The 27,289-nt window shown below is 30.6% G+C and overlaps 1 protein-coding gene across 4 annotated transcripts; it reads right to left on the bottom strand.

Annotated features, from left to right (window-relative positions):
• Positions 1 to 11,647: 11,647 nt before the first annotated feature.
• On the bottom strand, positions 11,648 to 18,061 carry LOC114403616. 4 transcript variants are annotated; one of them, XM_028366686.1, is made up of 5 exons: positions 15,608 to 18,061; positions 13,266 to 13,586; positions 12,939 to 13,061; positions 12,195 to 12,249; positions 11,648 to 12,104 (listed from the first exon to the last, which is right to left on the bottom strand). In XM_028366686.1, exons 1-2 carry the CDS (start codon positions 17,971 to 17,973, stop codon positions 13,562 to 13,564), a joined length of 2,391 nt encoding a protein of 796 aa, XP_028222487.1. In that variant the 5' UTR covers positions 17,974 to 18,061; the 3' UTR covers positions 11,648 to 12,104; positions 12,195 to 12,249; positions 12,939 to 13,061; positions 13,266 to 13,561. The 4 variants fall into 4 exon arrangements, with proteins under 4 accessions (XP_028222487.1, XP_028222488.1, XP_028222490.1 ...); XM_028366687.1 differs by having other exon boundaries at positions 11,648 to 11,928; XM_028366689.1 differs by having other exon boundaries at positions 13,266 to 13,494; positions 15,608 to 18,060.
• Positions 18,062 to 27,289: the final 9,228 nt, after the last annotated feature.

Below are 27,289 nucleotides of genomic sequence, written 5' to 3'. Positions count from 1 at the left end.
ATAATTTATATATAGATTTATTTTTCTTTCTCACTAGCTAGGTGTCTACTAACATTTTAGTGCTAAATATATTTTTCCTATTCGTTTATCACGAGTATGTTAATAAAGAGGACATGGAAAAAGAATCACAACGTACCTAATTAAACAATGATTTTCGAATTGATTAAATAAATCGATATCGATGTATCTCTTTTATAAAGCATCAAATCATTATGAAATCTATATGAAATATAAAATGTGTATAGAAACATGATAAACAAACCTATTTTTCATAGACAAACCTAAAAACTAAAAAGCTTGATTCTATTTTAGTTTTACAAAAGACCTGATTCTTCAATTAAGTGTTGTCTCCTAATTAAGTGACTCCATTGGTCCATGAAACTTAAATTGGCCTTGCTTTGCACGTCCAAAGACCAACTTTTTGGCCAAAATCTTTAGGTTTTATATTAAATTAAGGAGAGAAACACCAAGTTGTAAGCATAATATAGGATTGGTAGACCCTAGAGACATGCCAACGCCAAACACCCTCGAGAAGATAGAATTAGCTGGCTATGGTACTTAAGAAACGCTGTTTGATTCGTTCTGCATTGGAGAAGGCAAACAAAGATCTAGATCACATTCAATTGCTTCCCCTACCAAGAACAATGTTAACAAGGGTGAGTAAATTTTCTGTCTACTGGTCTCTAATTTAATTGCATTATTATAAGATGCCCCCCATTTGTCTGATTCTGCTGGGACTAAGGAGGATGGTGCAAATAAAGTAATTGGTAGACCGTTTGTGAAGTCTTCAATATAGAAATTTCCTAGGTTTTTGTTTATACAATTTTTCTAAACTAATTCCCCGATTCCGTGGTTAGCTCCATTTTTTTTTTAAGAATCTAATAGGATAACAATATATTGAATATGAGAACGTGGGGTTCTGAGAAGGACGCAAAAAGGATCGGAGCCGAATTCAACACACGAATACAAATATACAATCGAGAATTAAAATAATATGACATGTAAGAGTAACAAAACAAAAAAAAAAAACTGAAGTATATAAACAAGTTGTGGGTCTATACTCAGTACATTATGGCTCAATAGTTTTTGGGTGTATTCATGAAGCAGACACGTTTTTATGGGTCAGCATACCTCATTCATGAGCTAAGTATGGTACCATTGTCATCTACCTCTTATAAGTTTTGCGTGCATGCATGTATCTGTACGATCTTCGTCTTGAAACATATCCCTAGCATAAAAGGAAAAAAGAAAAGAATAGAAAAGAGGAGAACAAAAAAATCATGATCGGCATATTTCGATGTTCTGCCATGAGATTAACAAAAAAATATGCTCTGCATGCAATTAGGTTTATAACATTGAATTTGAAAGGTTATTTTCACTCTATGTTTTTCTTTTGAAAAAAATGTTATGAATACATTTTTATCCATTTTTTTATTATTCATATTAAAACTTATTAAAAATTACACAAATAAAAAACCGAGCCTCGTTTCTTATTTAATGAAACTCACTAATAATTTTATAGTTTTTATTAAATTTTAACTAAAAGTGTATTAAAAATATATTTTTAAAAGTGTTATTAACAGGTCTCTTTTCTTATATCATTATCATCGAAACAAATCAAGAAACAACATTAATTTATGAGACCAATATTAAGAACAAATATCAACAATTTGATATTGCATATATAAATACTGTCTTTTTAGATTATATATAGTCGATCAAGATAAAGTATGAAACTTTTAAGAATAATCAAAGTACGTTTTATTTTATATAATTTAAAAGTTAAAGTGCGTACACTTTTTTATCTCTCAAAATAAATTAATTTTCTTACTAAATATTCACTATGATTCTTAGAATTTAATTAGAATACATCAACGGCTTACATATTTTTTATATAATTACAATTAATTTTAAAATACATTCAGTTATTATTTATTAACCTATTCTTCTAAAAATTAAGTAGACTAACGTTACCATATGCATTAGATGAATGGGTTCGTAATTAGTATACAATTATGAGATTACAAAATTAGTTAAAGTAACAAACATTATTTTACAAGATATAAGATTGATATGGTAATAAAAGGGGGAGAGAAAAAAATAAATAAATGGAAAGTTCGATCTCTTTACTGATAAAAATTAATAAATTAATAATTAATATTTATTAATAGAAGAAAATATATATCCTTTTGTGCCTGAAAGTTTTAACCACAGCCCACAACTTGAAGAAATTAATGTGTTTTTTTTTTATTTCCTTTCCTTTTCTTTCATGTCATCGATCTGAGCCGATAACGACTCATGTTGGACTGTGCTTCTGTAGCCTGAATTGAGAGAGTGAGGGAAGGAGTAGATCGAACGGTTGTGAGTGGAGGATCATTTTTTACCGTAAAATAGTGGGACACCTGTCACCTACAAATCTCACGGTCTATGTAACTCACTAAAATTATACCACTTTAAATAACCAATTGAAATTTGAAATAAATTAGTACAATTGTTACTAAATATGATTTATACAATAGTTAATATAATTTTCAGAAGGTTCTATTATAATAATTTTTCAATTCCTTGTAACATCATGTTATGATATATTCTTTAGGTTAAAATATGTTTAAGATACTTATAAAATTTTAAAAAGTATTAATTTTATTTTTGTGATTGTTTTAATTAATTTGATACATATAAATATAAAATATATATTTATTAGTCATCAGTAGTAATCTTAATAAACAGTAATTTGATGTAATCAATAAATTTACACGTGTAATTTAATTATAAATTAATTAAATAATTTGTGATGATTAATAACTATCAAAATAAACTAAACAATTTTTTGTGGTTAAATCTTTCAAAAATTATAATTTTTTATTATCTTAAACAATTTTCTCATACACTTTTTAATGAGATCAGAAAGGACATAAAACAACAATAAATTATGATGTATTTTAAACGTATTTGAAATTATAGAAAAATAAAATAATTAAGTGTGTTAGTTATGTTAGAAATTATTTAATAAAATTATCACTATGATCCAACAAAAATATATTTTACTTTTGCATGATGAAATTAATACAAATTTTTTATAAAAGTAAAATTAATATTTTTAAAATTTTACCATTTTCTTTACTAACGAGAGATTGCAGTCCATTCAGGCATACCCTCCATCATATTCATAATTTGACCGTGTCTCCTGTTTCTATAGGTTGGTGGTCTCATTTGGATTTGATGAATATACATATTTTTTTGTCAAAGTGTCCATATTCATAGTTTCAAATCAGGGTTTGCTTTCTTTGTGGACTTTCGATCTGGGCTTCGAAGGGTTGGTCCGGTCCAGATCTTTCTCTGGTTATTGAGACAAATTGTCAATTTCAAGGGGTTATTCTTGCACCCCAAAGAAAAACGGATTATTCCTGTTCCCTCTTGAGCCTGTGCAAATTAGCTCACTTTTTAGCTAAAGGAAAAGGGTAATTAGGGAGTTCAATTTATTTTTTTAGTGATTTTTAGAATAAATTAATTTTTTTAGTGATTTTTACATCAAACCTATTTTTCTAAAAAGAAAAAAATTAAATGACAAAAAAAACTCGAAGATATCAAATAAATAGGATTAGGAAGAATAAAAAGAAAACTTTGAAATCAATACTTGACCCTTTTAAGAAATGAAGAAAAGAAAAATTAAGCTAACAAGATTTAAATATAAAGTTGAATTTTCTTTTCAGGATCATCTAGAAATAGTTTTTCTTATGTTTGCTATTTCATTTTATCACAATTTTTTATTTACTTAAATACAAGGCTCTTTTGTTTAAACATAAAAAAAATTGAAAACAAATGCTTTAAAAAAAACATTTTTGAAGAAACAATTAGAATTTGTTTCTTAAAAAAAAAGATTTTAAGCAAAGTTTAAACAAACACACCAACAATATAAAATTGTTTCTTTATTTTTTTAAAATAATTTTTTCAACAAATAAGTTCGTAATGATCAATGATATATTACCTGGGAATCTGGGATGGGAAGCCTTGTGCCAATTTAAAGTCATTTAAATTATAACGAGTTTTTGAATAATCAATTTCTACCTGGAATATTTAACAGTGCATTTGTTTGCTTTAAAAAATATATATAAATAATCTAAAAATATTTCTAATTAAAAGCCTAAATTACAATTTTATTCTCCTATAATTTCAAATTTGCAACTTCCATCAATTGACCATTAATTAACCATTAGTCAAATGATAAAAAAAGATTTCAATAGAAATCCAACTCAGGATCTTTTATTTAAAAATAAGTTAATAAATCACTAAAATACTTATTTTATTTAATTAACTATATAAATACTGTTTTATTTGTATGATTAGTCAAGAATTATTAATTTTTTCAAATTATAAAAATATATAAAATAAAAAATTATTTAATTTATAAATATTTTTATTTTTATATGATTTTATATATTTTTATTTTATATAATTTACATATTTTTATTTTAATTATGCCAATTTATAATTAACTTTTATAAATTAATATATAAATTATTTTTGTAAATTGATTTTAATATATAGATTATTTTTACTATAATTATATAAATCAATATAATTACATATGTAAATTATATAAATTACTTAAATTTATTTTAATATGTAAATATTTTTATTCTAGTAGTATAAATTAATAAAATTTTAATATTTAATTTTTAGGAAACTTACATGTCGGTATTTTTATTTTAACTATAAAAAATTATGTAGTAAATAAATTTTTAATACCAATTATGTAATTCAAGAATATTATATAAATTACTATGTAAAATATTTATGTAATTCATAAAATTATGTAAATTTATTTTTATATATAAATAATACAAATTTTATTTTAATTATAAAAATTAATAAATTTTTAACTTTTAGGTTATTTAAATATTATTTCCAATTTACGTAATTTTTATAAATTACATAAAATAAACTTTGTAAAATAATCTATGTGTATTAGTTTATGAACAATTTTTTGTATATCATAATTTATTAATTTATATTAAAATAAAATTTTATAGTAAAAATATACATGTAAAATAAAATATTATATATATTTAAATATTAAATAATTTATTTTAGTTTATAAATTGTTATAATTCAAAAAATATTAACAGCTTTTTACTAATGATACATGTAAAATAGTATTTATAAAATTAACTAAACAAAATAAGTATTTTAGTGGTTTGATTAACTGTCTTGATTTAAAAATAAGAAAACTAAGATCATGGGTGTAAATTTATTGAGGGATCAAAATTTTAATTTAACCTAATTAAACTTAATTTTCCCATGAATTTTATAGTCATCAGTCTTCTACTTAAAAGGGGTAACAAGAATCTTGTTAAGAAGTTAAGTAATGTGTACGGCTAATTATTATTAACGAATGTACACAGTTAAGTTATCTAATATGATGAACAGATATGCAAACATTGTTCCTAGATGAGTCATCTTTTTGTTCTTAATAAATTATGTTTTATGTTAATTTCACTTTTTGTTATGTTTGTTTCTTTTCTAAATTTTTAATGTTCTGTTGGCAGAAGAGTTGTTTTTGTTGGCTTGGATGAAGAATACAAACGTACGTTGACAATTGCACCAATAATGCAACAAAATGTTCAGCCGTAGCAACCAAGCTTTTAGAAGTTAGCTCTCACTATCGTCCTTTGCTAAAAAAAAGCCTTTGTTTTCTGATGACAATTTTTTTAATACAAAATCTTTGGCCTCAAATTATTAACATTTTTCTTGTCGTAAATTGTGTATCACATTGTCTCATTATACTTTTACGATGAAAAGTAGTTATCTTTTAAAAATTGGTCTAAAATTTTGTCTTTTAATGGGACCTCATCAGGGTTAGGCTATAATGCTTGAACATGTATTTTTTGAACCAAAAATAAACAAGATCCGTGATTTCGCTTTCTTTTAATCATGCAGCTATTGCTCAACTTCAAGTTTGGAGCTAAAGAAATGCAAAAAAAAAAGAAAAAAGAGTTTGGAGGTAAAGCTATGAGAGTTAAACATATATATAGATTAAAGCCATACATGATGATGAATGAAAAATGTGAACAGTTTCAACTTTTATATACTGCCAAACAAATTCGACTTTAACTCAAGAGGTTTAGAAATTTAATCATACACCTGAGAGTGATATCTTTCGGTACGTGAGTTATAAAGTCTCATATCATCTAGAGTCAAGATGAATAATAATTTATAAATATACTCTTGTCCTCTAAATTTACACTAAGACATCTTTTATTAAAAATAAAATATTGACGATTGTCCAATTATCAAAACAGACAATATATCTCAAATATAAGAAACATTGATAATGTCTGGAGATGTGAGTTCGAAACACATTAATTTAAATAAAATGCAAAACTACTTTATTGGAATTTATCATGTAATGTTCTCAACTTTACTAAAATCCGCGGCAGCTTGGAGTTCATTGCAACGTTGTGAAAGTAGACAGAATAAAATATGAAGAGAAAAATATTGTGCACATGTGGTCATGATTATAGAATAGCTAGGTTAAGTAATGTGTAATGAACAAAAATGACAAGTTTGGAAATTTGGATAAGATTACAAACTATAATGAAACAAGTAAACCTGAGAACATTAGCGTATATGACTAAGTGCAGCTTTAGGACGTTTAAAGTGGCCCGATGGAATATATGTTATTTTCATACGAAACCGAGCACGATGATATCTTTCGGCAGCAAGTTGTAAGCGTTGTTTGGGAATTGGGATTATAACAATAATTGTAAAAATAAAATAAAGAAACAGAGAAAGTTTGTAATGATCATAGACGATAAGCATTATTAGGTAAGGTAAACTGGAGATTTGATTACTGCGTTAATTTTTCTGTCTTTTGAAAGTTAGGTTCTAACTAAAGTGACAAAATATATTCATTATTTAGATAGAATTTTCCTTTGTTTTTAGCTGTTTTATTCCCTCTTTTTCTATTCATCTCGCTGAGCTTTAAGCTTCTTGAATTGTTTAACTAATTCAGAAGGTTTTTTTTTTTTTAAAAAAAAGGATAGAGCATAGCTAACATTACTTTTATATGCTTCCTGTTTCCCTTTTGTGAGTACGTTCTAAGTTATAGTAGCCGATTAGCTCTTGTGGGTTTTTGACATGTCTATAATTCTTAGTGTTTTAGGTGGTACTAGATAGTAGATGGGCATGCCACAGAGAATATTCAACGCTTGGTTTTGTCATTTTTTAATTTTGTTTGGTAAAATATGTCACAAGCTTTGAGTATGTATGATTTACAATGATACTTTGACTAACCAAAGTAGCAATCAAGATCGAATATAAGTTCAGTTAAACCTGTCTCAAACTCAACTTAATAAGAATTGATTAAGTTCAATTATAACTTAATAAGTTATGTTAAGTTGCATATAAATTAATTTTTAATTTAAGTTTAACTTAATTTAAGTTCACTGTTTTTCCTAGTTTAAGTTCATAAACTATTTAGTTTAATTGGTGAGTTCAGATTACATGAGCAAAAGTTAAAATAAAATAAATTATACAAAAATTATTAAACAATTGTATAATTAAATTAACTTATTTCACCTTTCACTAATCAAACTTTAATCAAGCTTCAGATTTTGAGCTTTAAGTGGGGCTTCAGGGTTAGGTCAATGCTTGAAAGTGTATTTTTGGAACGAAAAACAAGATCCGTGATTATCTCTTCTCTTAATCATACAACTTCTCGATAACTGGAAGTTGTAGTTAAAGGCTTAAAGCTATGAAACTTGCACAAAGCAGTGCAATATTTGTACGCAAAAAATTTTAAATATTTCCAACTTTATTTAACACAAGTTAATTAATTAGAAAGAGTTTTGTGTGTCTGATATGAAGTATTTTAATAAAAGCACAAATGCTTTTAATGAAATTCATCGTATATTTGTCGTTATATAGCGTTGTTAAAATCCCCAGTAGCTTGGAGTTTATTGCAGAAAGTTAGAATACATTTAGAAAATCAATTGAAAGTTTATTTACACATGTTTTCATGTGTATACAAAGTAGGTTACTATAATGTGCACGTTATATATAAACTCGACAAACATAAATATAGGAATAGACTTCAAAATATAATACACAGCAAAACTAAGCATCTTAGCATATGGTTAATTGGGTGATTCTGTAGACCTTTTGAAATTGAGGAAGCTATAGACAAGTAACATGAAGCTTCGTTTTTGTTTTGAAAGGCGTAACATGAAGCTTCGTAATGATCACACACCATAAGAATCATTATAGGTAAGGTATAAACAGAAATTTAATGATTACATTACTTTGTTCTTTCTTCTGAGAGCTAAGTTCTAACTTGTAAAAACGACATAAATTCATTATTAACGCGGAATTTCCCTTCTAGATGTTAATGTCTTTTTATTTTCTCCTTCTACGCTAAGCTAGATATATTATATTTGAGCTCAAACCTTCTTGAATTGTTTAGCAAGATGAAAAAAAAATAAAAATTGGAACACAGCATTATCTTCGGATGAAGAAATGTGTTGTTATAAGATCTCGATCCATTGCTTTCAGATTGATGGTATAGTTAGCTATCAAGTGCGAATGATTATTGGTTGTTCACTTTCCCAAAGTAGTCTAACCTTATTGAGTATTAAAAATCTTGCTGATTGGTGATATCATGTGTGCACCCTTAAATTGTTAGCCCCCCCCAATTCCCCTTTTTATATATGTATTAGTCTGTCTATTGTCCAATATGCTAGGACCCATCCTCTCATGTAATCAATGTAAAATTTGAGGGTCTATGTGTAATAAAGAAATGATAGTATATGGTACCACCATTATTTCCTAAGTTTTTCTTTTCAATTACAAGAGTCAATTATGTCAAAGATTGGTGGGAGCATCAGAGAAGGCAGGATGAGAAAAGAAAAGAAATCTCATGCAGAGAGAATTTGTCTTGGCAATGTTTGTAGGGACAGGCGTTAAGTGGAAACTGCAAAAGTAATTACATGCCATGTGATAGAAATGGCACATAATGCCTTGTACTTAAAGCAAGTCTCATAACAAGTGAAAGCAGTAAAATAACATTGCATGCAGTTAATTTAATTTGACAAGTTATTAGTTCTTCATCTTCTATGAGGTGGTCATTTTTTATGGCCATTCTCATCTTTTATTTAATGATTTTTTTCCTTTTTCAAAAAAGCTAGTTCTTCATCTGTCTTTAATTATGCGAAATGTCTATCCTGTTGGATTATTTGCTTTAAGGCAGATTTTATTTTTGGCCGATATGATTACTGAGGAGTATTCTCAGTCACTGAGAATTTTTAATCTCCTCCAGAAAATCTACAAACTCTCATAGATAAGTTGCCCCATTCTAACAAGAATTTTTTCAGATGCACCAATCAGAATTCAAACTTCCGATCATTATGCTTAAGGAATCTGAGCCTAGTGTCACTTTGATCAATCACCCGTTAGTTTTGCTTAAAACGCTGATAAAAAAGGAGGACTGGGAGAAGATGAATTATTAACCTGAGTTAATTATAATTGTTTGTTTTGAGTGATACTAACTGGACCTGGTCAAAGTATGTATGCCAGCTATAAATTTAATTGAAAATAGAGACCTCACCTCTAAACCTTAGTATGATATCATGTCATTAATATGAAATTGATTTCTTTGAAACCAGATACGTTAGACAAAAAATAAAAGCCATACAATTGAGATGTCCTCGATTCAAATTCATTATGAACCTCAGAATTGTGACATTTCTTTCCCTTTGAAGACTGAAGTATTTGGCAAACACAAACGTCAGACATAATGAATCTGATTTTTTTTCTTCTCATTTTGGTCTCTAGTTGGGAGGCTTAAATAATACTAAAAACAACATTAATTTAAAGAGCAAAGCAAACAAAATATATTAATTTTAAGAACTTAAATGAAACCTTAAAAAAAAATCAATTTTGCTTTGTTTCGAGGACTAAAATAGCAGGTCACAAATTCAGATATTAAATTAAATTGACCATTTAATCTATCCCAAATGACAAAGGGATGCTTCACTCTAGTGACCCAATGTCCAAATTTTCAGTAAAAAAAACTGGGAAATTAGCAAAATAATTTCATTAAAAATATTTTTTAGATTTTTTTTTAAAATCTCCAATAATTTTGAAAGACATGTTACTTTTTCAAATAAAAAGTTAATATAACAATTTCCTCATCACATTAAATGGAAAATATGTTTAGTTGAAACTTTCCATTCCAAACCAAAAATATATCAATAAGTCGGTAATTTGAATAGTACTGAACTTAATTTTTTTAAGTAAGATGTTAAGTTCGAGCCTCATGAATAAAAAAAAAAAAAAAGAATAACACTAAAGGTGAACAGTCAATTTTTCTGACAAAGATCGATTATCGACAAAATTATTAGGTATTCTATACCAATAAAATAATTATATAAAAAGAAAAACAACTTTCCTTAAAATAAACTCAACCTACTATACCTCCAAATTAGCTGAAGTAGTTACGAACAAAATAATAAAATAAAGGTAACTCCCTTGTCGGCTTATTTAAAAGCAGAACATGTCATGTCTAAATAATTAAGCATTTGAACACTATATTTGCAGTATCATTGTTGGGATTTTTTTTTCCTTCTTGAAACAAAATTATCAGAGAAGAGCTTTGCGAACGGTGTCTGTTTGTTTGCTTGTTTTCTCACCGCACTAGTGCCAAAATTTGGTTTCCCATGCACAAAATATAAAGGGAAAAATATTGTTGAGGTGGGAAAATCCAGATGGCTTTAAGTAACTAAACAAGCACTAAAGCTTGAAAAAATAATAGGAAGCACTCCAATCAATTGGTAGCTCGGTGGAGTATATAAAATATCCAAATTATTAGCAACTGTTAGATCCAAATTACACCTCATTCACATCTCTCTCTAATCGCTTTTAGCCTATTGTAGCACAAATATAAACAAAGATGAACATGGGTTGGGAGTTTCATTGTTTTAAGCATCTTGTTTGAAAAGGGAAGGGATCCTAGGGCTGGTTGATATTAGAGGAGATGAATTTGGACTTGGCATGCATTTACTGTCATCATAACACTTTTTAATTTCAAATCTACCAAAATACTACTATAGGTCCAAAATTTGCTGACTTATTAGTTGTTTTACGTTATAAGATGAATGTGTGATCATACAAAAAATGATAAAATACAAGAAGATTATATATGAGAAAATATTGATGTAGCACTCGTTGAGGACAAAATAACAGTTGTTAAAATAGTTTTGACATGTATAAACAAAGTCATAAAAAATATTAGTTAAAAGAGTAAATTGTATGAATTTTAGTTATGGAAAAAGGAGAAGAGAGGCCAAAAAGACATTGGAAAAAATCATCATCAAAGACTTAATGCTTAATAATATTTTTGAAACTTTGATTTTTAATCATACCAAATAACACATGTGATTCATGTAACCGATGACACTTAATAAGATAGTTTTATTGTTATTACATTCTATTAGATAATGTTTTATTGTTATTACATTCTATTATTATAAATACAGGTAGGAAATATCATTCTGTCTAAAACCCCCATAATTTGCATCTCTAGAACAGCGTGCGTGATTCAAACGGTTCCCGTAGTTATTTAACTTTTTCATGATCACCAGAAACATGATAAAGGGAAAAGCTCCTTTTACCTTTGTTAATGAAGAGCAATAACGAAAAAAAATGGAATACTTTTAGGTGGCAAAATACTAGAACATACCACTGAAATTATACAATACATACATGCATCATACATGGATCTCCTATTCTTCAATATATATTTTTTTGCCAAGGTATTCCTACAAGTTTGACTAAACCCCTCAAGCACTGCCGCGACTAGGAAGTCCTCCAACAATTACCTTGTGCAAGATTTGAACTTTGGTTCTCTATATAAATAAAAGTATGGCCCACCTAGCACCATACCCAAATTTGAAACAAGAAGGATTGTGTTAAGTAGGAGGAAGAAAAAGAGGCATTGAAAAAGAAGATTAATCATGAGGGAACATGAAAGTATGAAGACTCTTGCAAAAAGATGCCCATGTTCCTCTACCAATCATCACATTCTGCTCTCTAATACAAGAACCAGTCTGGAATGAAAAATGAAATTATAGCAACCAAGCAAAGGAAAATTAAGAACTCACCAAAATAAGAGGAAAATTTAAATAATAATAATATACCTTGAGTTGGTAGGCAGTCAGAATTGCTTGCCTTTGCCGACATGATCCACCGTCTCTACACCAAATTGATTACAATGTTAAATCAATTATCAAATCAGCAATACAGTATTCTGCTCTACTAGTTGAGTTCAGTCAGCTTATGGAATATTTGCCAGTGATTTTAAGGAGGCACAGTAACTTCCATAATTCCCAACTTTCATTCATGTGTGAGGATAAATTCTAACATGCACATGCCTTTTTTTATAATCTCTGAAACGTTGGGAGATAAATACATTAAATTGCCGTGGTACTATCAGAAAACATCTAATTTCTTTATTTTATGGGGTTGCATGCACAGGATATTTCTCTGAAAGTCCTGAATGTACGCATGGACAGGTCAGCATAGTTCCATTTTCATCCGCAATATGGTAAAGAATTCATTTAATTTTTGGCAAGTAGAGTGGAGAATGCATGCATTAATAGTATGTGTCATGTGTCAGAATACGGTTACATCAATTTCTCAAGTTTGCAAAAGTATGACATCAAAAAGGGAGTCATGTACGTATGATATATGATATGACTATAACACGAAGAGTAAAGAATAATATTATGAGATGTCATAATCACCACAAGTCTAGAACTACCAGCCTACTGTTCATGGTTAAAAATAAGTATAATCCCCTGAAGTACATTCATGCAAAAAATGCTTTTATTATTTATGTAGCATATGGCAATAACATCCCCCTGAGCCCTATTATGCACCACCTTATGCCGACAGGCCTCCTTGCTTTCCCTTTGTTTTTCTTTCCCTAACACTCCTTCCTTGTTTCAACTTTCCCCTAGACTTTTTAGCAATCATGGTAAGCCAAAACGGTTCATTCCGCAAACCTACAATTTTCAACGTTAAGATAAAACAGTTAACATCAGGCCCCCGTTAGAAAAGCATATATTATCACAAAAATTAATGGGTTTGAAAACCAGGGGAGGGGGGGGGGGGGGGGGGGTTGTGGGACATTAGCTTAAGCCAAAACAATAATAAAAACACACACAGAAACATAGGAGTGGATTGATGTAAAGGATGGCCACTCATACCTCACTTTTCTTTGACCATGACAACCAAAGCAGTGACATGGACAGCCACTTCCTCCATGGTGGACCTTACCATTTGTCAGAAACAAACACTCCAGTAGATATGCCGGATTTATCTATAAGAAGTGCCTATGCGGCAACAAAGATTCTTTCTCATGTTCTTCCGAGGTTGACCCACGTCATGACCAAGTCCGGTTTGCCAACCACCCTACTGCTTCAAGCAATTCCATCTCTGCAGCAAAAAAGTAACATTTCATTTTTGGGGGCCTGCTGCCTTTGTGTCATTTTGTAGTTTCCTTCTACATGATGAAAATTTTATCTAACCTGAACATATACTGACATGTGTAAATCATATATTCTGTGAGCTAGATGTGTTTCCATAACAACGTGCGCACATATTGAAGTTAAAAATACTGTGTGCACATTCCAATGTAAATCCAACAAATTAAAGCAAATGTAAGAGTCTTGATCTTTTATCAAAATTACTTTTGCCTCAAGTATTTTTTTACCTGAAAACCAAACATACACGTAAATATTATGAATTTCAACAGTTTTCTTGATTGATTTGGTCTTTCAGAGCATTTTGATAGAAAAATTATTGATTAACCAGTGTTCCCTTTTTATCTTTCAAATTGAGATAACAGAATCATATAATCTTTCGTTGATGGAACATTACTAGGATTATTCCTATTGATATATGTTTTTCTCTTCAATACTTCAAAAGAAATTAGATGGGGATGGTAGTGTGAGAATGTTGCGCAATGTTGGAAACAGAAGAATCCTATACTTGAATCAACTTTAGACGGTGAGGTCAAAAACTGGCCTGCGACAAGTTTCCACTTCACAATAGGGAAGCAATCACATGTATCAACAGTCTTCTCAGAAAAAGAGAGACTAAGGAATAACTAATATTGTTCAGAAATTCTTGCACTTGGAAGTTGGAATTTGAGAATTCTTGAAAGTGGGCTTATGCTTAGTTACTGGCTCACACTGGTTCCTGTTCGTAATATCTGTTGACTCATGAAATGATGTTAAACCTCATGACTTTCAAAGGCAACTGATTTACTGAATGTGAAATGTTTCATCTGATGGTAAGAACATGAGAATTCTCTTTGAACAAAATATGAATAATTGCTCATATGTGCCCTTCTTTGTTAAGCAAAACTTTTGAGGCAAGTCCAACTAGCTAGTGCGTCATTGTTGAAGTAGTTCAGAACTTGACAAACACGAAGAAAACTCTTTCGCTAAAGAACCTATGTGTACCTCAAACTCCTGTATCGAGCAATTAGATCTTTTGGTCAACTGAATAAGGAAAAAAAACTTGAAAACTATGGTCGTTGGATGTGATAAAAGTCAGTTTGTCAAACTGTAAGATATTTGTTCTACTCAAACAATTGATCATGACAAGCAGAATCTAGACTATGCAGGGTGTTATGTCATATCAAGACACTAAGCATCAATTAGATGCATGTGCAAAAGGCAATAACTATTGTAGGATGCTTTTTCCACTTTCAAGTGAGGACATTAAGTTAATAGCTTCCTCCACAGAAAAAATGGTCTTTTAACGCAAAAAGAGGAAATTGCTCCAGCCACAATATTTCCTAATGTCGTTATGTTTTTTTATACTGACCATCAATTCAGTTTGCTTTAAATTTCTAAATATCTTGCTCTAGTGCTTGGTATCAACATCATATCAGTTTCAACAGAGCCACAAAAAATTAACGATAATAGTTAATCCTGAAAGATGCTTAGACTGTGGGTCAGTAATTCAACAGCTAGTCTAGCATTTGATCTAAACGAAGTGAAACAAAAGAACAAGTTGTGGAATAGGGCTAATTCATGTCTTAGTAGTGAACATTTCTGGCAATTAGTACGTTGATTTTCACAGACGAGGTGGAGACTGAACTTGGATTTAGTTCACTGTGACCAATTTTATACAGGCTCATTTGCAGGATCTAATGAAGCTTAGCCTTTATAGTTATCATAAATTTATAATTAATTTTAGAACATGCCTCAAAACAATTCTCATTACAAATTATTCAAGAAAGGCTTTATGCCATTCTTCTAGCCCTCTTCCTGAAGTATTGTTATGCTAATTAATGAGCAATTGCTCCTCCTTTACAAACCTAAGCAATCCAAATAAAAGATGGGGAAAATGTGGACGATTCATTTGAATCAAAGATAACATAACAGTCAGGTCTCTTCCAATATCCTTTTTTTGTTTCAATCACAAGTCACAAAATATTTTTCACTTGGAATAAGGGAATAATAGAACAGCTATGGAAAAAAATCTGATAAATCCTAAAATTACAGAATTCTATAGGAGTTGAAAAGAGGCACATTACATTAGGGGTGCATCAGCAAAGACCTCAGCCAGCATGCCATCATCACTACCTTCCATGGCAAGTAGTTCTGCTTCTTTCTCTTCCTCATTGGAAAAGTCTCGTCTTTCAAGCTTGGCATGAGCTGCGATATATATCATTTTCTGAGCTCTTTCCAAGGAAACTCTCGAATGTTTATTTGCAGAAATCTTCTTGATGAAAGAACAATTACTCTTAGATCCAAATGAAGTTGCATGCAAAAAAATGAGCCTCACTGCAAGCTTTCCGAGGGATTTAAACTCGCTGAGGCAAGTTTCCCAAACAAGTCTACTGCTGAGTGGATTAGCAACCTTCATCTTCCCGGTAACCGGGTCTCGTTGTTTCATCTGCACAGCCTGTGCATATAGAGGGTCAAGCCCTTCTGATCTCCACTTCATGAGCTCCATCAACACAACATGAGCTTCTTCTCGGGAAGCCAGCCTTGTCAATAACTTATCTACATCTTTCTCTTGTTCACGAGTCAAGCAATTGAACGGAGGAAGGTACTTTCCACTGGCCTCCTTAACCAAGTAAAGTGGATCAAGTATGAATGCAGCAGACCATGCAGGGTGATAATTCTTCCTGAACCGTTTTTCAAATATTTCCACCACAGGTTCTTCCACAACACTGTACTTAACACACCACTCCTTCACCTTGGTTCTAATCTCCTCCCAAAGCGGCAAACAACGACCAATCAACGGCCTCTCCGCCTCAATGTCCTGAACCACTCCTCTGATTAGCTTCACCAGCGAATAAACAGCCTCCAGTTCATTCCAAAACCCCTCACTCTGAACAATTCCAGCAACCTCTCTGGCCAGTGGATCCTCCATACACACCACCTTAAACGTGTCCTCCAACACCACCATTTGGATCACTGCAGCACAGCTCAGGATGTCCTCCAGCATTGGAAATACCGATGTAAAGTCCTTCAACACATGACACTTTGGCGAGGGAACTCGAACCAGCGCAGCACACTCCAGCTCCTGCATCCTGTACCTGAGGAAACTACTCCTAACCTGAGACTCAGTGTTGATGAAATTAGCAACCTTGAGACAATTCTCAATGACAACCCTGAAAAGTGGTACCCCGATGCTAAAATCCTTGATCAAACCCATGAACCCCTGAACCTGACAAGCAACATTCACCATCCAATGGTTCTGAACCTCCAAGTTCCTCAACGCCTTCCTCTTAAACCTGTCTGCAACCATCCCCACACACCTCTGCACATCACTCCCACAAACACCACTCACCACCTCCCCCAAAATCTCCTCAGCATACTTAGCAGACACCACTCCACCACCAAACACTACCTTGTGGAACACACTAGTTCCATTAGGAAGATTCACTATAAACTTCACCACACCATCCTCTCCCTTCCAACCATCACACCCTACTTGAAAAAACATGGCATCTCTCATTCTAGCTTCGGACTCAGCCTTGGCCACTCCGAACCTATCATCGAGCCTAGACCCATATATCTCTCGTCTCAACAGAGTCACCGGCAAACCCAGTTGGGTGAGAAAAGATTGAAACTTTGGGTGTTCAAGAGCAGAGAGAGGCACAGAGCCACAAGACTCGTAGAACCAATCTGCCAGCAATTCAACAGCGGAGTTAACCTGGTCCTTTGTCAACTCAGGAGGAGAAACATGCGACAAGTTCCTAGGACTCTTGAGCTTCTTCACACTGTCCTCAAAAACAGCGAGGGCACACAAATCATCTTTTCCACCAGAGAACACCAAATGCTGAACAGAGTGGTCCTGGTTCGGAGAGCTTGAGGTTCTCTTTCTACCGTTGTTGGAATGGGAAAGCACGGTGGAAATGGGGGAAGGTGAAGGTAATGAAGAGTGGTTGAAATTGGGGCAGGCGCCACGCTTGAGATGCTCGGAAGCCGTTCGAGAAGGGTTGGAAGCGGAGAAGAGAGAGTCACAGAGGGAGCATTTGAGCTTGACGGCGTTGTTCAGCAACATGGGCTCGAGGTGGGCCCAGTACCACGCGCCTTTGCCTTTGATGGCGCGCGTGCGCACTGTGAGAAGGCCCTCGTAGCGCTTCCTCGCCGCCGAGTCGGGGTCGGGCTCGGCGGCGGAGGTGGAAGCCATTGCGGAAGCGACTGTGGAAGCCATTACTACTAGCCCCGCCACCGGTGTCGCCGGAGTTCCATGCACTGGAAGAAGTTGTTTTTTTTTTTTTTGGTGCAAGGTGTTTGAAGAATTGTGTGAGTGAAAAGTGAAACGAACAAGACAGAAGGAGAGTTGGTTTTGGTGGGTGTGTATATATATATATATATATATATATATAGAGAGAGAGAGAGAGAGAGAGAGAGAGAGAGATGGTGTTTGGAGAGTTGGATGCATGGCATGGAAATGGATTAATGGAGAGAAGAAAGGAAAAAAGGAGGGGCCCAAGCTAAGTGTCGTTTTGGTGTTGGGTTTGGTGCAGATTAGAAGGAATGAGACTCACGAGTCAACCGATTTTTGTATTTTTTACCAACAAACATATACATGCCCATGCATGCCTTTCACTTTTTTTTTTTTTTTCTCCTATTATGCAATTAGGTGAAACCAACATGCCAATATTCTACGAGTACATTATATTTTACTTTAAATATAGAAAACATTGATATCGTTCGTGTATAATTATTTTTATTTTCACTTTTTTTATATACATTTGAAACATACACTTCAAGTTAATAGAGTAATATATTCAAAATGGATAGTAAAGAAGAACTCAATTATTTGCGTAAAAAAACAACAACACAGTTATAGTTAAACAAATATTTACTGAAAAACAAAAATTTGAAGTATGGAAAAAATTAATTCAAAATACTTTGAAGTTTATGTATGGCCAATCACATATATTATGAACATGGTATTGATAAGGATCTTGAAATTGGTGACATTAGTACTGAATGTATGGCTAACCCAGATGTAAATAAGAAAGAGGATGACACAAACAAAAGATATGGAGGTTAAACAAGAAAATGCACAAACCGGCGAAACAAGTGAGGGAAGGGGGATGAGGGAGAAGGAAGAAATTAAGAGGAAAAAAATGAAGAAAATGGTTTAAAATGTATCATTTGTTTACATTTTATATTGACTAAGTTGATGTAGTGTTGGAAACAAATATATTAATTATGTGTTATCTTTGACCAAATCAATGTTAACATACAATTTAAAAAATTTAATTTTAAACTGTTAAATCACTTAATTGTATTAAATGTCAAGTGATGTTATTATGTCAAATATTGATTTTTGCCAATGCAACTATGATGGTAATTAGTGTCAATTTTGGTTGACATTAAGTTTTTGAAATGATTTTATATAAAAACAAAATGTTTGCATCAACTTTGCATTATTGAAAAAAAATTCAAGTGTTATGTTGATTAGAGATAATGTCAAGATAGAATATATAAGTGAGTGACAATTCTCACGTATGAGCTAACATTTGAGGTTGAGTTAGACTCAAATCCACATTATAAGATGATATGAGAGCTTATCCTATATCCATTCAAAGAGACACCCATCATGTTATTCATGTACCAAGCCTGAAAGTGTTGGATGTAACGGGTGTATTGAAAAAAATTCAAATTTTACAATATCAAGTACCAAAATAGAATATATAAGTGGATGATAACATTCATCCTATAAGTTAACATTTGAGATTGAATTAGACCTAGACTCATATTCTAAGAGTTAGGATTGACGCTACTCTTTAGATATTATTTTTGTATTTTGTTGTAGTTATATAACCTATTGCAATGTAATTTGATCTTTCTATCTATAGAGAGAAGAGAAAGAAATGATCCACAAATTCTAAGATTAAGTCTTTAGAATTACTCTCAATTATTAGTCTTTATTTTTTTAAAATCCAATTATAAATGATAAGATATATTTTATGTCATTTGATTTTTTTCCTATTACAATCATTATTTATTGTTGTTATTATTATCATTTTTATTATTATCACTGTTGTATCATCATCATTACCATTGTTGATAACGACAACAATAACAATAATGATACACATAAGCAAAATGAAATTAAAAAATTGGATGGAACAATTTTCTAATCCTAAAGAATATGGCTGAATTTAATATGGTTGAATTTATCTTTTTTTTTTTAGACCTCACTACAAATTCATCTAGCCACTCTAGTAGCTTATTTGTTGGTTTAATTAGCTTATAAATTGATTTCACCAATTAAGTTTGTTTAGTGCATAAGCTTATTTTAGTAAGTTTTTTTTCTTACTTTTTTTTAATCTAGAAACCAGTTTGCCCGTTATATGTTATTCTTGATTATGCCACGTCCTATCTTCCACATTTTCTGTTCCCACACTAGCACAATCATCACCACACCGTTCCTTGCAGCTATACCAGCCCTTATAATATAAAACCATTAAATATTTGTCATTCCCTTATAATTATAATTTAAATTTATCAAGCTAGTTACTAGTTAATTTTAGCAAATATAAAAAACTAAATATGCCTTCTTTTTTTTTTGTAATTCCACATTTATTAATTAATTAATTAGTTAATTTCATCAAATATTTTTAATTCAATCAACTAGCTAGTTCATAATCTTGCAACTTAGCTTATAAGCTTTCAAAAGTTAGTTTTTACCAACACACCAAAAAAACATTCCATCTTATTCCTTTGCTATACCTTGTAAAATTGTGAGAAATGATTGCAACACACTATTTATAATTCACTTTTCACTAGTAATTGAAATATACATTTCATAAATTTTTTTATCTCACTTTTTATTTAATGAGTCTTATATATTTTTTAGTTTTTAATAAATTTTAATTAACAATAGAGAATGTTAAAGGATATATATATATAATTATATTATTGATGTAAAGATTGATTTTATTGATAATTAATTTTTATTGAAGAATTTAATTAATACTTTTAGTGAGATTTTCTTTTTCAATCATTTTTTTTTCATTAATAACTCAAATATGAGATTTTTTTAAAAAAATTGAGTCTAATTTTACTCGAATCAATAACTTACTAATTAAAAAAAATATATTAAAGATATTTTTTAAAATTGTTACACAATAAATTAGTTAAAACATAAATATGTAATCCCTTGCAATTGATGATATTAGTAAGCTGCATAGAGAAAAGGGGGGAACGATGCTAATGATCAAGATGACAAGTCAAAGCTTAAAATACCTGATTTTGGTCAGGAGGGTCGATGACGCAATCTCACCTAAAACATTTTTTTTTAATAATAAAGCATGTGGTTGTTAACAATAGACTTTAGTTTACAAGTATTAGAAGTTGTAATGTCTTATTCGGCTTTAAAAAGAGGAGAAAAAGAAGGGGAGAGGGCGTGGGAACAAGACGTTGTATTGATAATTTTTTAGCATAGCAAGAACAGTATTTTGTTATATAAACAATGGTTGAAGTTTTGCAAATTATGCTGTGATGTACTCAGATAATCAAGCAAACCATTATAATTGAGTTTTTTCATGTTTGTTTTTTTTATTCATTCGAGTATATATTAACATTTCCGTTTTTTTTTCTTTTAGACGAATTATTGATGAGTTAGTGTTGAGTAAAACTTAAGCCAATCGAGTATGTTCACGCTATAGTCTTGCAAACATAACATAAGTGTTTAATTACACATTGTAAAACTTTATACTATTTTCTTTTTTTTATCAGAGGCTACTATTTTATAATTATGAATTGACAGTAATTAAAATAATTAATTTTTATAATAATTACTTTAAAAATTATATTTAAAATGATTTCTAATTTATTGACATGCTGGTAAATATTTTTACAACGACAGGCCAGTATATTAATATTTATTTTTTGAAGAGAGACAATATCATAAAATTGAACTTATAAAATAATGAGGAAACGAATAAAACCAATAAAAATGTTGAGAGTAAAACTTTTTATAAATAATTAAGAATAAACAGAACATTAAATCACCTTAGTCTAAATCAGCTAAAAAAAAATTATATAAACCTTTTTCTCATGTAATATTTGATTCCTTGTATAAATTTTACTTTTTAGTTCATGAACTTAAAAATAATTCGTCTTAGTTTTTATGCATAATAATTTTTTATCCATCTGAGTCCGTGTGAATTTAGATGGTAGGGAATAAAAAAAAAAGATAAAAATGGCATGTATAGAAACTAAAAAAAATAAAAATAATATGTATATAGATCAAAATAGATGATTGGTGTTTTGTTCTTTATTCTTACTCAACTTGGTTAGTTTTCGTCAATTCTTTATTGAGTTGATTGGTGTTTTGTTCCACTAACTTACTTTTTTGGGTTTTTAAACTAGTTACTTGATTATTTTTTAGTTTAACCAGTTGAATTGTTTAGTTTGATCTTATTTTGGATAATATTTTGATTTGATCTCGCATTGAAATCTATCTTTTGTATCCAACATGGTTTATTGGCAAACGGAAAAATAAACACACTTATATATCTCTCTAGTGGGGGCATGCATGACATAAATGACTCCTAAGACAAATCAGGATGACCACATGATCATAACTATCTAACTAAATTTCTCTACCAAATTTAGGTATATAAGTAAGACACTCATGGGTATAAAACTAACTCTAATTTCACTACCCACTCTTCTCCCCCCAAAAAGAGTGCTTGTAGGTACATTTTTCTTGACATCATGCACCATCAATTGAGATCAATATCTATGTCATATCTTTGCCTCAGAAGCAAATTTTTTATTCTTCCACTAAACAACTCTAATTTTAAAAACCATGTTAATTAATTATATATAAATATAATTGAAAAGTAAGAAAAGAAAAAAAAAGTAAGAAGAGAGAAATTTTAAAATATAATAAATGATATAATAGAGAAAAATAAACGCATAGTATAAATTGTTGTAAATATTATTATACATGTATCATATCTAAGTGAAATAACATACTTTTTTCCTTAAACTTCTCATTCACATTAAGATGAATTTATATATTTAACATATGGAATTCTAACAATTTTTCATGACTGATGATATTCAAATGTGATAAAAAAATACCATCAACATGTCCACAATATACACTTGTCAGATATTTCAATAAATAATTAAGCATTGAGAATACTAAAATCAAGCTATATTGACATTCTTTGAGAGATATTCCTAAAAAAATTTCATCACTCATCATAAAAAAATTAGGTTTTAGTAGTGAAAATTTTGAACAAATTGCATAAAATTATAGGTTCCAACCTCATTGTTATAAAGAAAAGCCGTTATGCTTTTTTAGACGAAAAAGCCATTATGTTTATTAGTTAATAAAGAGGGTAAAAAATATTGAACATAACGCGGTTTTAGTTTGAAATAAACTCAGCGGAAACTTAATAGAAGAGTTTATATTGACATGTCTTGAGATTTTTAAATATTTTAACTAGATACGTGATTTTTTTTTTCTTGGTGATAATTAACATACTGTTTAAAAACAGTGAAAACCTAATATAGTTTTTTTTTTTTTTTTGCATAGTCTAGCGTATATATGTTGTTTTCTAAACTTTATGTAATTTTAGAAACGCAATTCCATTTTATAATTTGAAAGTGAGAACAGATATGTTATACCTGAGTCCGAGTTATCTAATGAAAATGTTAATGGGATTTTTTTTCCTTGAATGTTTTAACCAAATTGCAAATGCTAACATGTCTTCCAAATTTCAGTAAAAAAAAAAAACATGTCTTCCAAATTATACGGCACCGAGTTCTTACAAAACAATAAATTTTTAACCGGTAAACATAAGGAAATTAAATAAACTGTTTTAACTTGATTAAAGATTTTGAATTCAAATTTTTGGAAATGCAGTACATTACAGACTCAATTTAAGTAATTAGATGCCTAATATTTTAGTATAGTGTACACTTGTATTTTTAAGGATTACAATTTTACTCATTATTAAGAATAATATTTTTTTAGTATTTAATGTAACTACAAATTTAAGATTTAAACCTGAGACTACAGGCACTTAGTGAAAATTATTATCGAATATGGCCGGTAAAAAGAACATTTTTGAAACTCATGTTTCAACTTTTCGGAGCTTGATGAAGATTAATCAAAATCCATCATCATCCACGCGATAAAAAAAGTAAGATGCCCCCTCCTCCTTCCACGTATTATCTGTGGCTATAATTAATTATCATTGTCGTAAATGATTACAAAATACATATTACCACATGTGTATCTTTTAAATATTGGCCTTATATTTGTTATCAACAAGAAAGGTACAGATAATAATTCAAACACACAATCAATAATCCCTCCTTCCTAGTTTGGCTTTGTAAAAGTGTAATAATTATAATGACTTTAATTCTACGATAACCGAACTTGCCAACATATATAGCATGCCATGTGAAAACTATTCGTGAATAAAAAATAGCGTAGGTTTATCCTCATTTCGTGAATAAAAGTGTAATAACCTTTGACGCTCCATGTTAATTGTGTCTCTAATACTGAATGAGCATAGGTTTATCCTCATTTCTTTTGATATCGCTATACATATCAAGTTTCACGAAACACCAATTATTTATGAGATTTTGTTTGCCAAAAATTGAAATGATTAATGTGGTTTAAGTTTTAGATAATGTTGATAATGATATATTTGTTTGTTTAATAGATAATGAAATATTAGTTGTGACAGGTATATGTATTGTTGAATGAATCTGTTAGAATATTCCATGTCATTATAAATTTATAATGCAAATAAATTATATCTCTTTGTGGTTTTACCGTTACACTATATCGTAGTAGTTTTAAAAAATAGGCTGGTTAGTTTGATTGAAAACCAATATACTGACCGATCTGTTAACCAAAAAAAAATGACTAATATCAAAATCGGTCCAAAATTAGTAAAAATAAAATGGTGAAAAAACTAGCTTGAACATATATATTTTTCTTTAAAATATTTTTTATTTTTAATTTAATCCAAAAAATTAAGATAAAAATAAAATTACTCATTTAAGGATTACACAGGCATATATTATTTTTTCTAATTATTATTAAATTTTATCTTAAAAACATATAATTTAGTCCTTTATATTAATTAACATTTTTTATACCATGGTTTATTGTAATTTATGTTATTTTATTATTTAAAAATTTTAAATTAATTGGTAGATCTCTGAATTTTTTTGACAGTTTTTAATTAGGTTGATAAATTATATTATTTTCTCGATTCAATTCTTGAACTTATATTTATCTCTCCTTCCACATATCTGTTAACAAGAATGAGGTTCTGAATGCTGGTAAATCTCCGCCATAAAAGCCACCAATTCGCTCTGAATCTCGGGTTTGGAATACATAGTTGGTTTTGAAGATGTGTATGTGGCTGCTTCTTTGATCCATTTGTACTCGCGGTTTGGCGCTAAGGAATGCGGAGGAGGCGTTGAAGGTTGATGGACACAGTTACGGTGTCAAGCGTGCTGAATCAAAGGGTTTTTATGCCATGAAAGTGAGGGATTTGAATCTTTTAAAATAATTTGGAGAACAAATTGATAATTAAGTCCAAAAAGAAGATGAAATAAAATGATTCGATTCATAAAAGAATGATAGAGGCCGTTATTTTGGATTCCTAACCCATTAGTAAAATATCTTCCAAATAGGCTCTACTTAAGCATCCAACAATAGCCTGTATTCCGCCAAATCCAAGCATGAGGAGCTAGAATCAAATAGTGTCTGATGCATATTGGCTTGGGATGCCAAAATTAAGAAAAACAAAAGAAACTGTAGAACATTGATTGTGCATAATAAGGCACAGAAGGGAGCAACCATGGACTCGTGGGGTTCCAATCTGTTATGAAACCAACATTCAAACAAAAACTCAAAACTTGGTCGAGGAATTATTGTAGTGCCACAAGGACCTGTCTAAGATTGAGTCCATATATCATATCATTAGCTCACCACCAAAATGGCTTCTTGGCGTCTTTGGAATTGGATTCGACCAATGTTCTGTCCAAATTTTCGCCAAAAACAACTCACAGTATGCCAAATTACTCTCAGATAATAACAACCTTAACGTGGAAATGTTAACACCCACTCTCACCCACCCACTACCACAAATAACAATAACAAGAATGAATGTTTGACCTAAGAATGTACATATAATGTCAAGCACTCCACTATTTCAAAAAGTGTTTCAGATATAGTACCATTTTTTTCATCAGCCAGCGCTTAAAAGTGCATAAGACTATCTAAACATGCACCGTGTAACTTCAGATAATGCTTACAAAATGTTATACGAATCACACCTAAAATTACACTTGTTAAAAAAAATAAAAACACCGTTATCCAAGTTGGTAACTTAAATAATGCTTCCCAAAGCAAGTGTTATTTATTTGGGTTAGGTAATCAGATAATGGAAGCTAGCTATCCAAAGCATTTGAATTCTAGAATACCACTTTGAAGAGAGTTAGAGATCAATGATTATTTCTCATAATTTTAGCCGTGTTGATACCTGAGACAGACATGCGATAATTTGATCTCTTATAGGAGTTTGACTTTAACACCACCCAAGCTATGTCTATGGGGTAATTAGTTTATGCTCTTCATCCTTGTTGCAATTCACCGATGCTCTTATCTTTTCGGGAGTTAGTTGTGTGTCTTCTTACTAAGGGTCTGGCAAAGAAAATTGCAACTAAAAATAGAAAAGCCGAATCTTGCTTTAATCATAGCCATTTATACGAATCCATTTCCTTATGGAATACGTCTCATTCAGTTTATTAAAGCACACGCACTGTAAAGCGTTTGTCTTCTTTTTTCAGCTTGCTTAGTTTGTTTTGCACATATATGGATTGTATCCGCCACTTTGGGGAAAGAAAAGAAGCATCAGGGTTAGAGTGTTAATCGGTTTGGATCAACCTGACCAATCCAAGAATCCATCCCAGACCAGTTAAATTAGTTGGAATTTTTCACCTAATCAGATCTAACCCGAACCAAATCAATTAAATCCAATGGTGATCGATTCAAATATCAGATTTGTGATTTACAAACCCCATAAACCCGAACCAAACCTATACCCATGGATCGGATCGTATTTAGATCCCGACACAGTTAATCTCTATGTACCTCGTGCTTGAAACTAGGGGACTGTATATCCTCTTAGATTGGTTCGTGTTTCAATCCATAACCCTCTTTATAGGGTCTTTGGCCGATCAATGCCGTATACATTAGGCTTAATCCAATCATCTCCAAGGGTGATCGTCCCATAAAATATTATGTGAATAATTATGTACTGAAATCTTTAAGATATAATGAAACATTTTGATACACCATAATGACTCAATAACAGAGAGGGAGAGGGAAACTCATCGAGCATTGATAAGTAATGAGCACATTGACCTAGAACGGCATGTTAAACAACACACCTCACTTGAGTGCTCTAGACTAGGTCACCTCTGCATACAAGGAAATCTTTTCCATAACAAAACCAACAATGTAATTTTTTTATCAATTATTATGCATCGAGTTGTATGGTATAAATATAATAATATATTTGTTTTTGTAATTTTTGCTATTATTTTTTTTTTGGAAGGCAAAGATGAATTTCATTAAAGAAGGAGCTGAAAAGAACTCACAATAAGTGATCTAAACATCTTAACAGAGGTACACAAAAGAAAATAGTAAAAGAAAACACAGAAAATAAGACATTCAAAATGGGTTAGGGATA

This window comes from Glycine soja, chromosome 20 (assembly GCF_004193775.1).
Source record: "Glycine soja cultivar W05 chromosome 20, ASM419377v2, whole genome shotgun sequence".
Lineage (NCBI taxonomy): Eukaryota > Viridiplantae > Streptophyta > Magnoliopsida > Fabales > Fabaceae > Glycine > Glycine soja.
Note: the sequence above shows the minus strand (reverse complement) of the source record. Positions and strands in the feature narration are given on the sequence as shown.

What these genes read in the sequence shown, in the direction of transcription:
- LOC114403616 (XM_028366686.1), bottom strand. Translation starts at nt 17,973, where the DNA reads ATGCATCCAACTCTCCAAACACCATCTCTCTCTCTCTCTCTCTCTCTC. An exon ending in TTTGCTGATGCACCCCTAAT is followed by an intron (nt 13,587 to 15,607) that starts GTAATGTGCCTC and finishes GTATATGTTCAG; the next exon opens with GTTAGATAAAATTTTCATCA.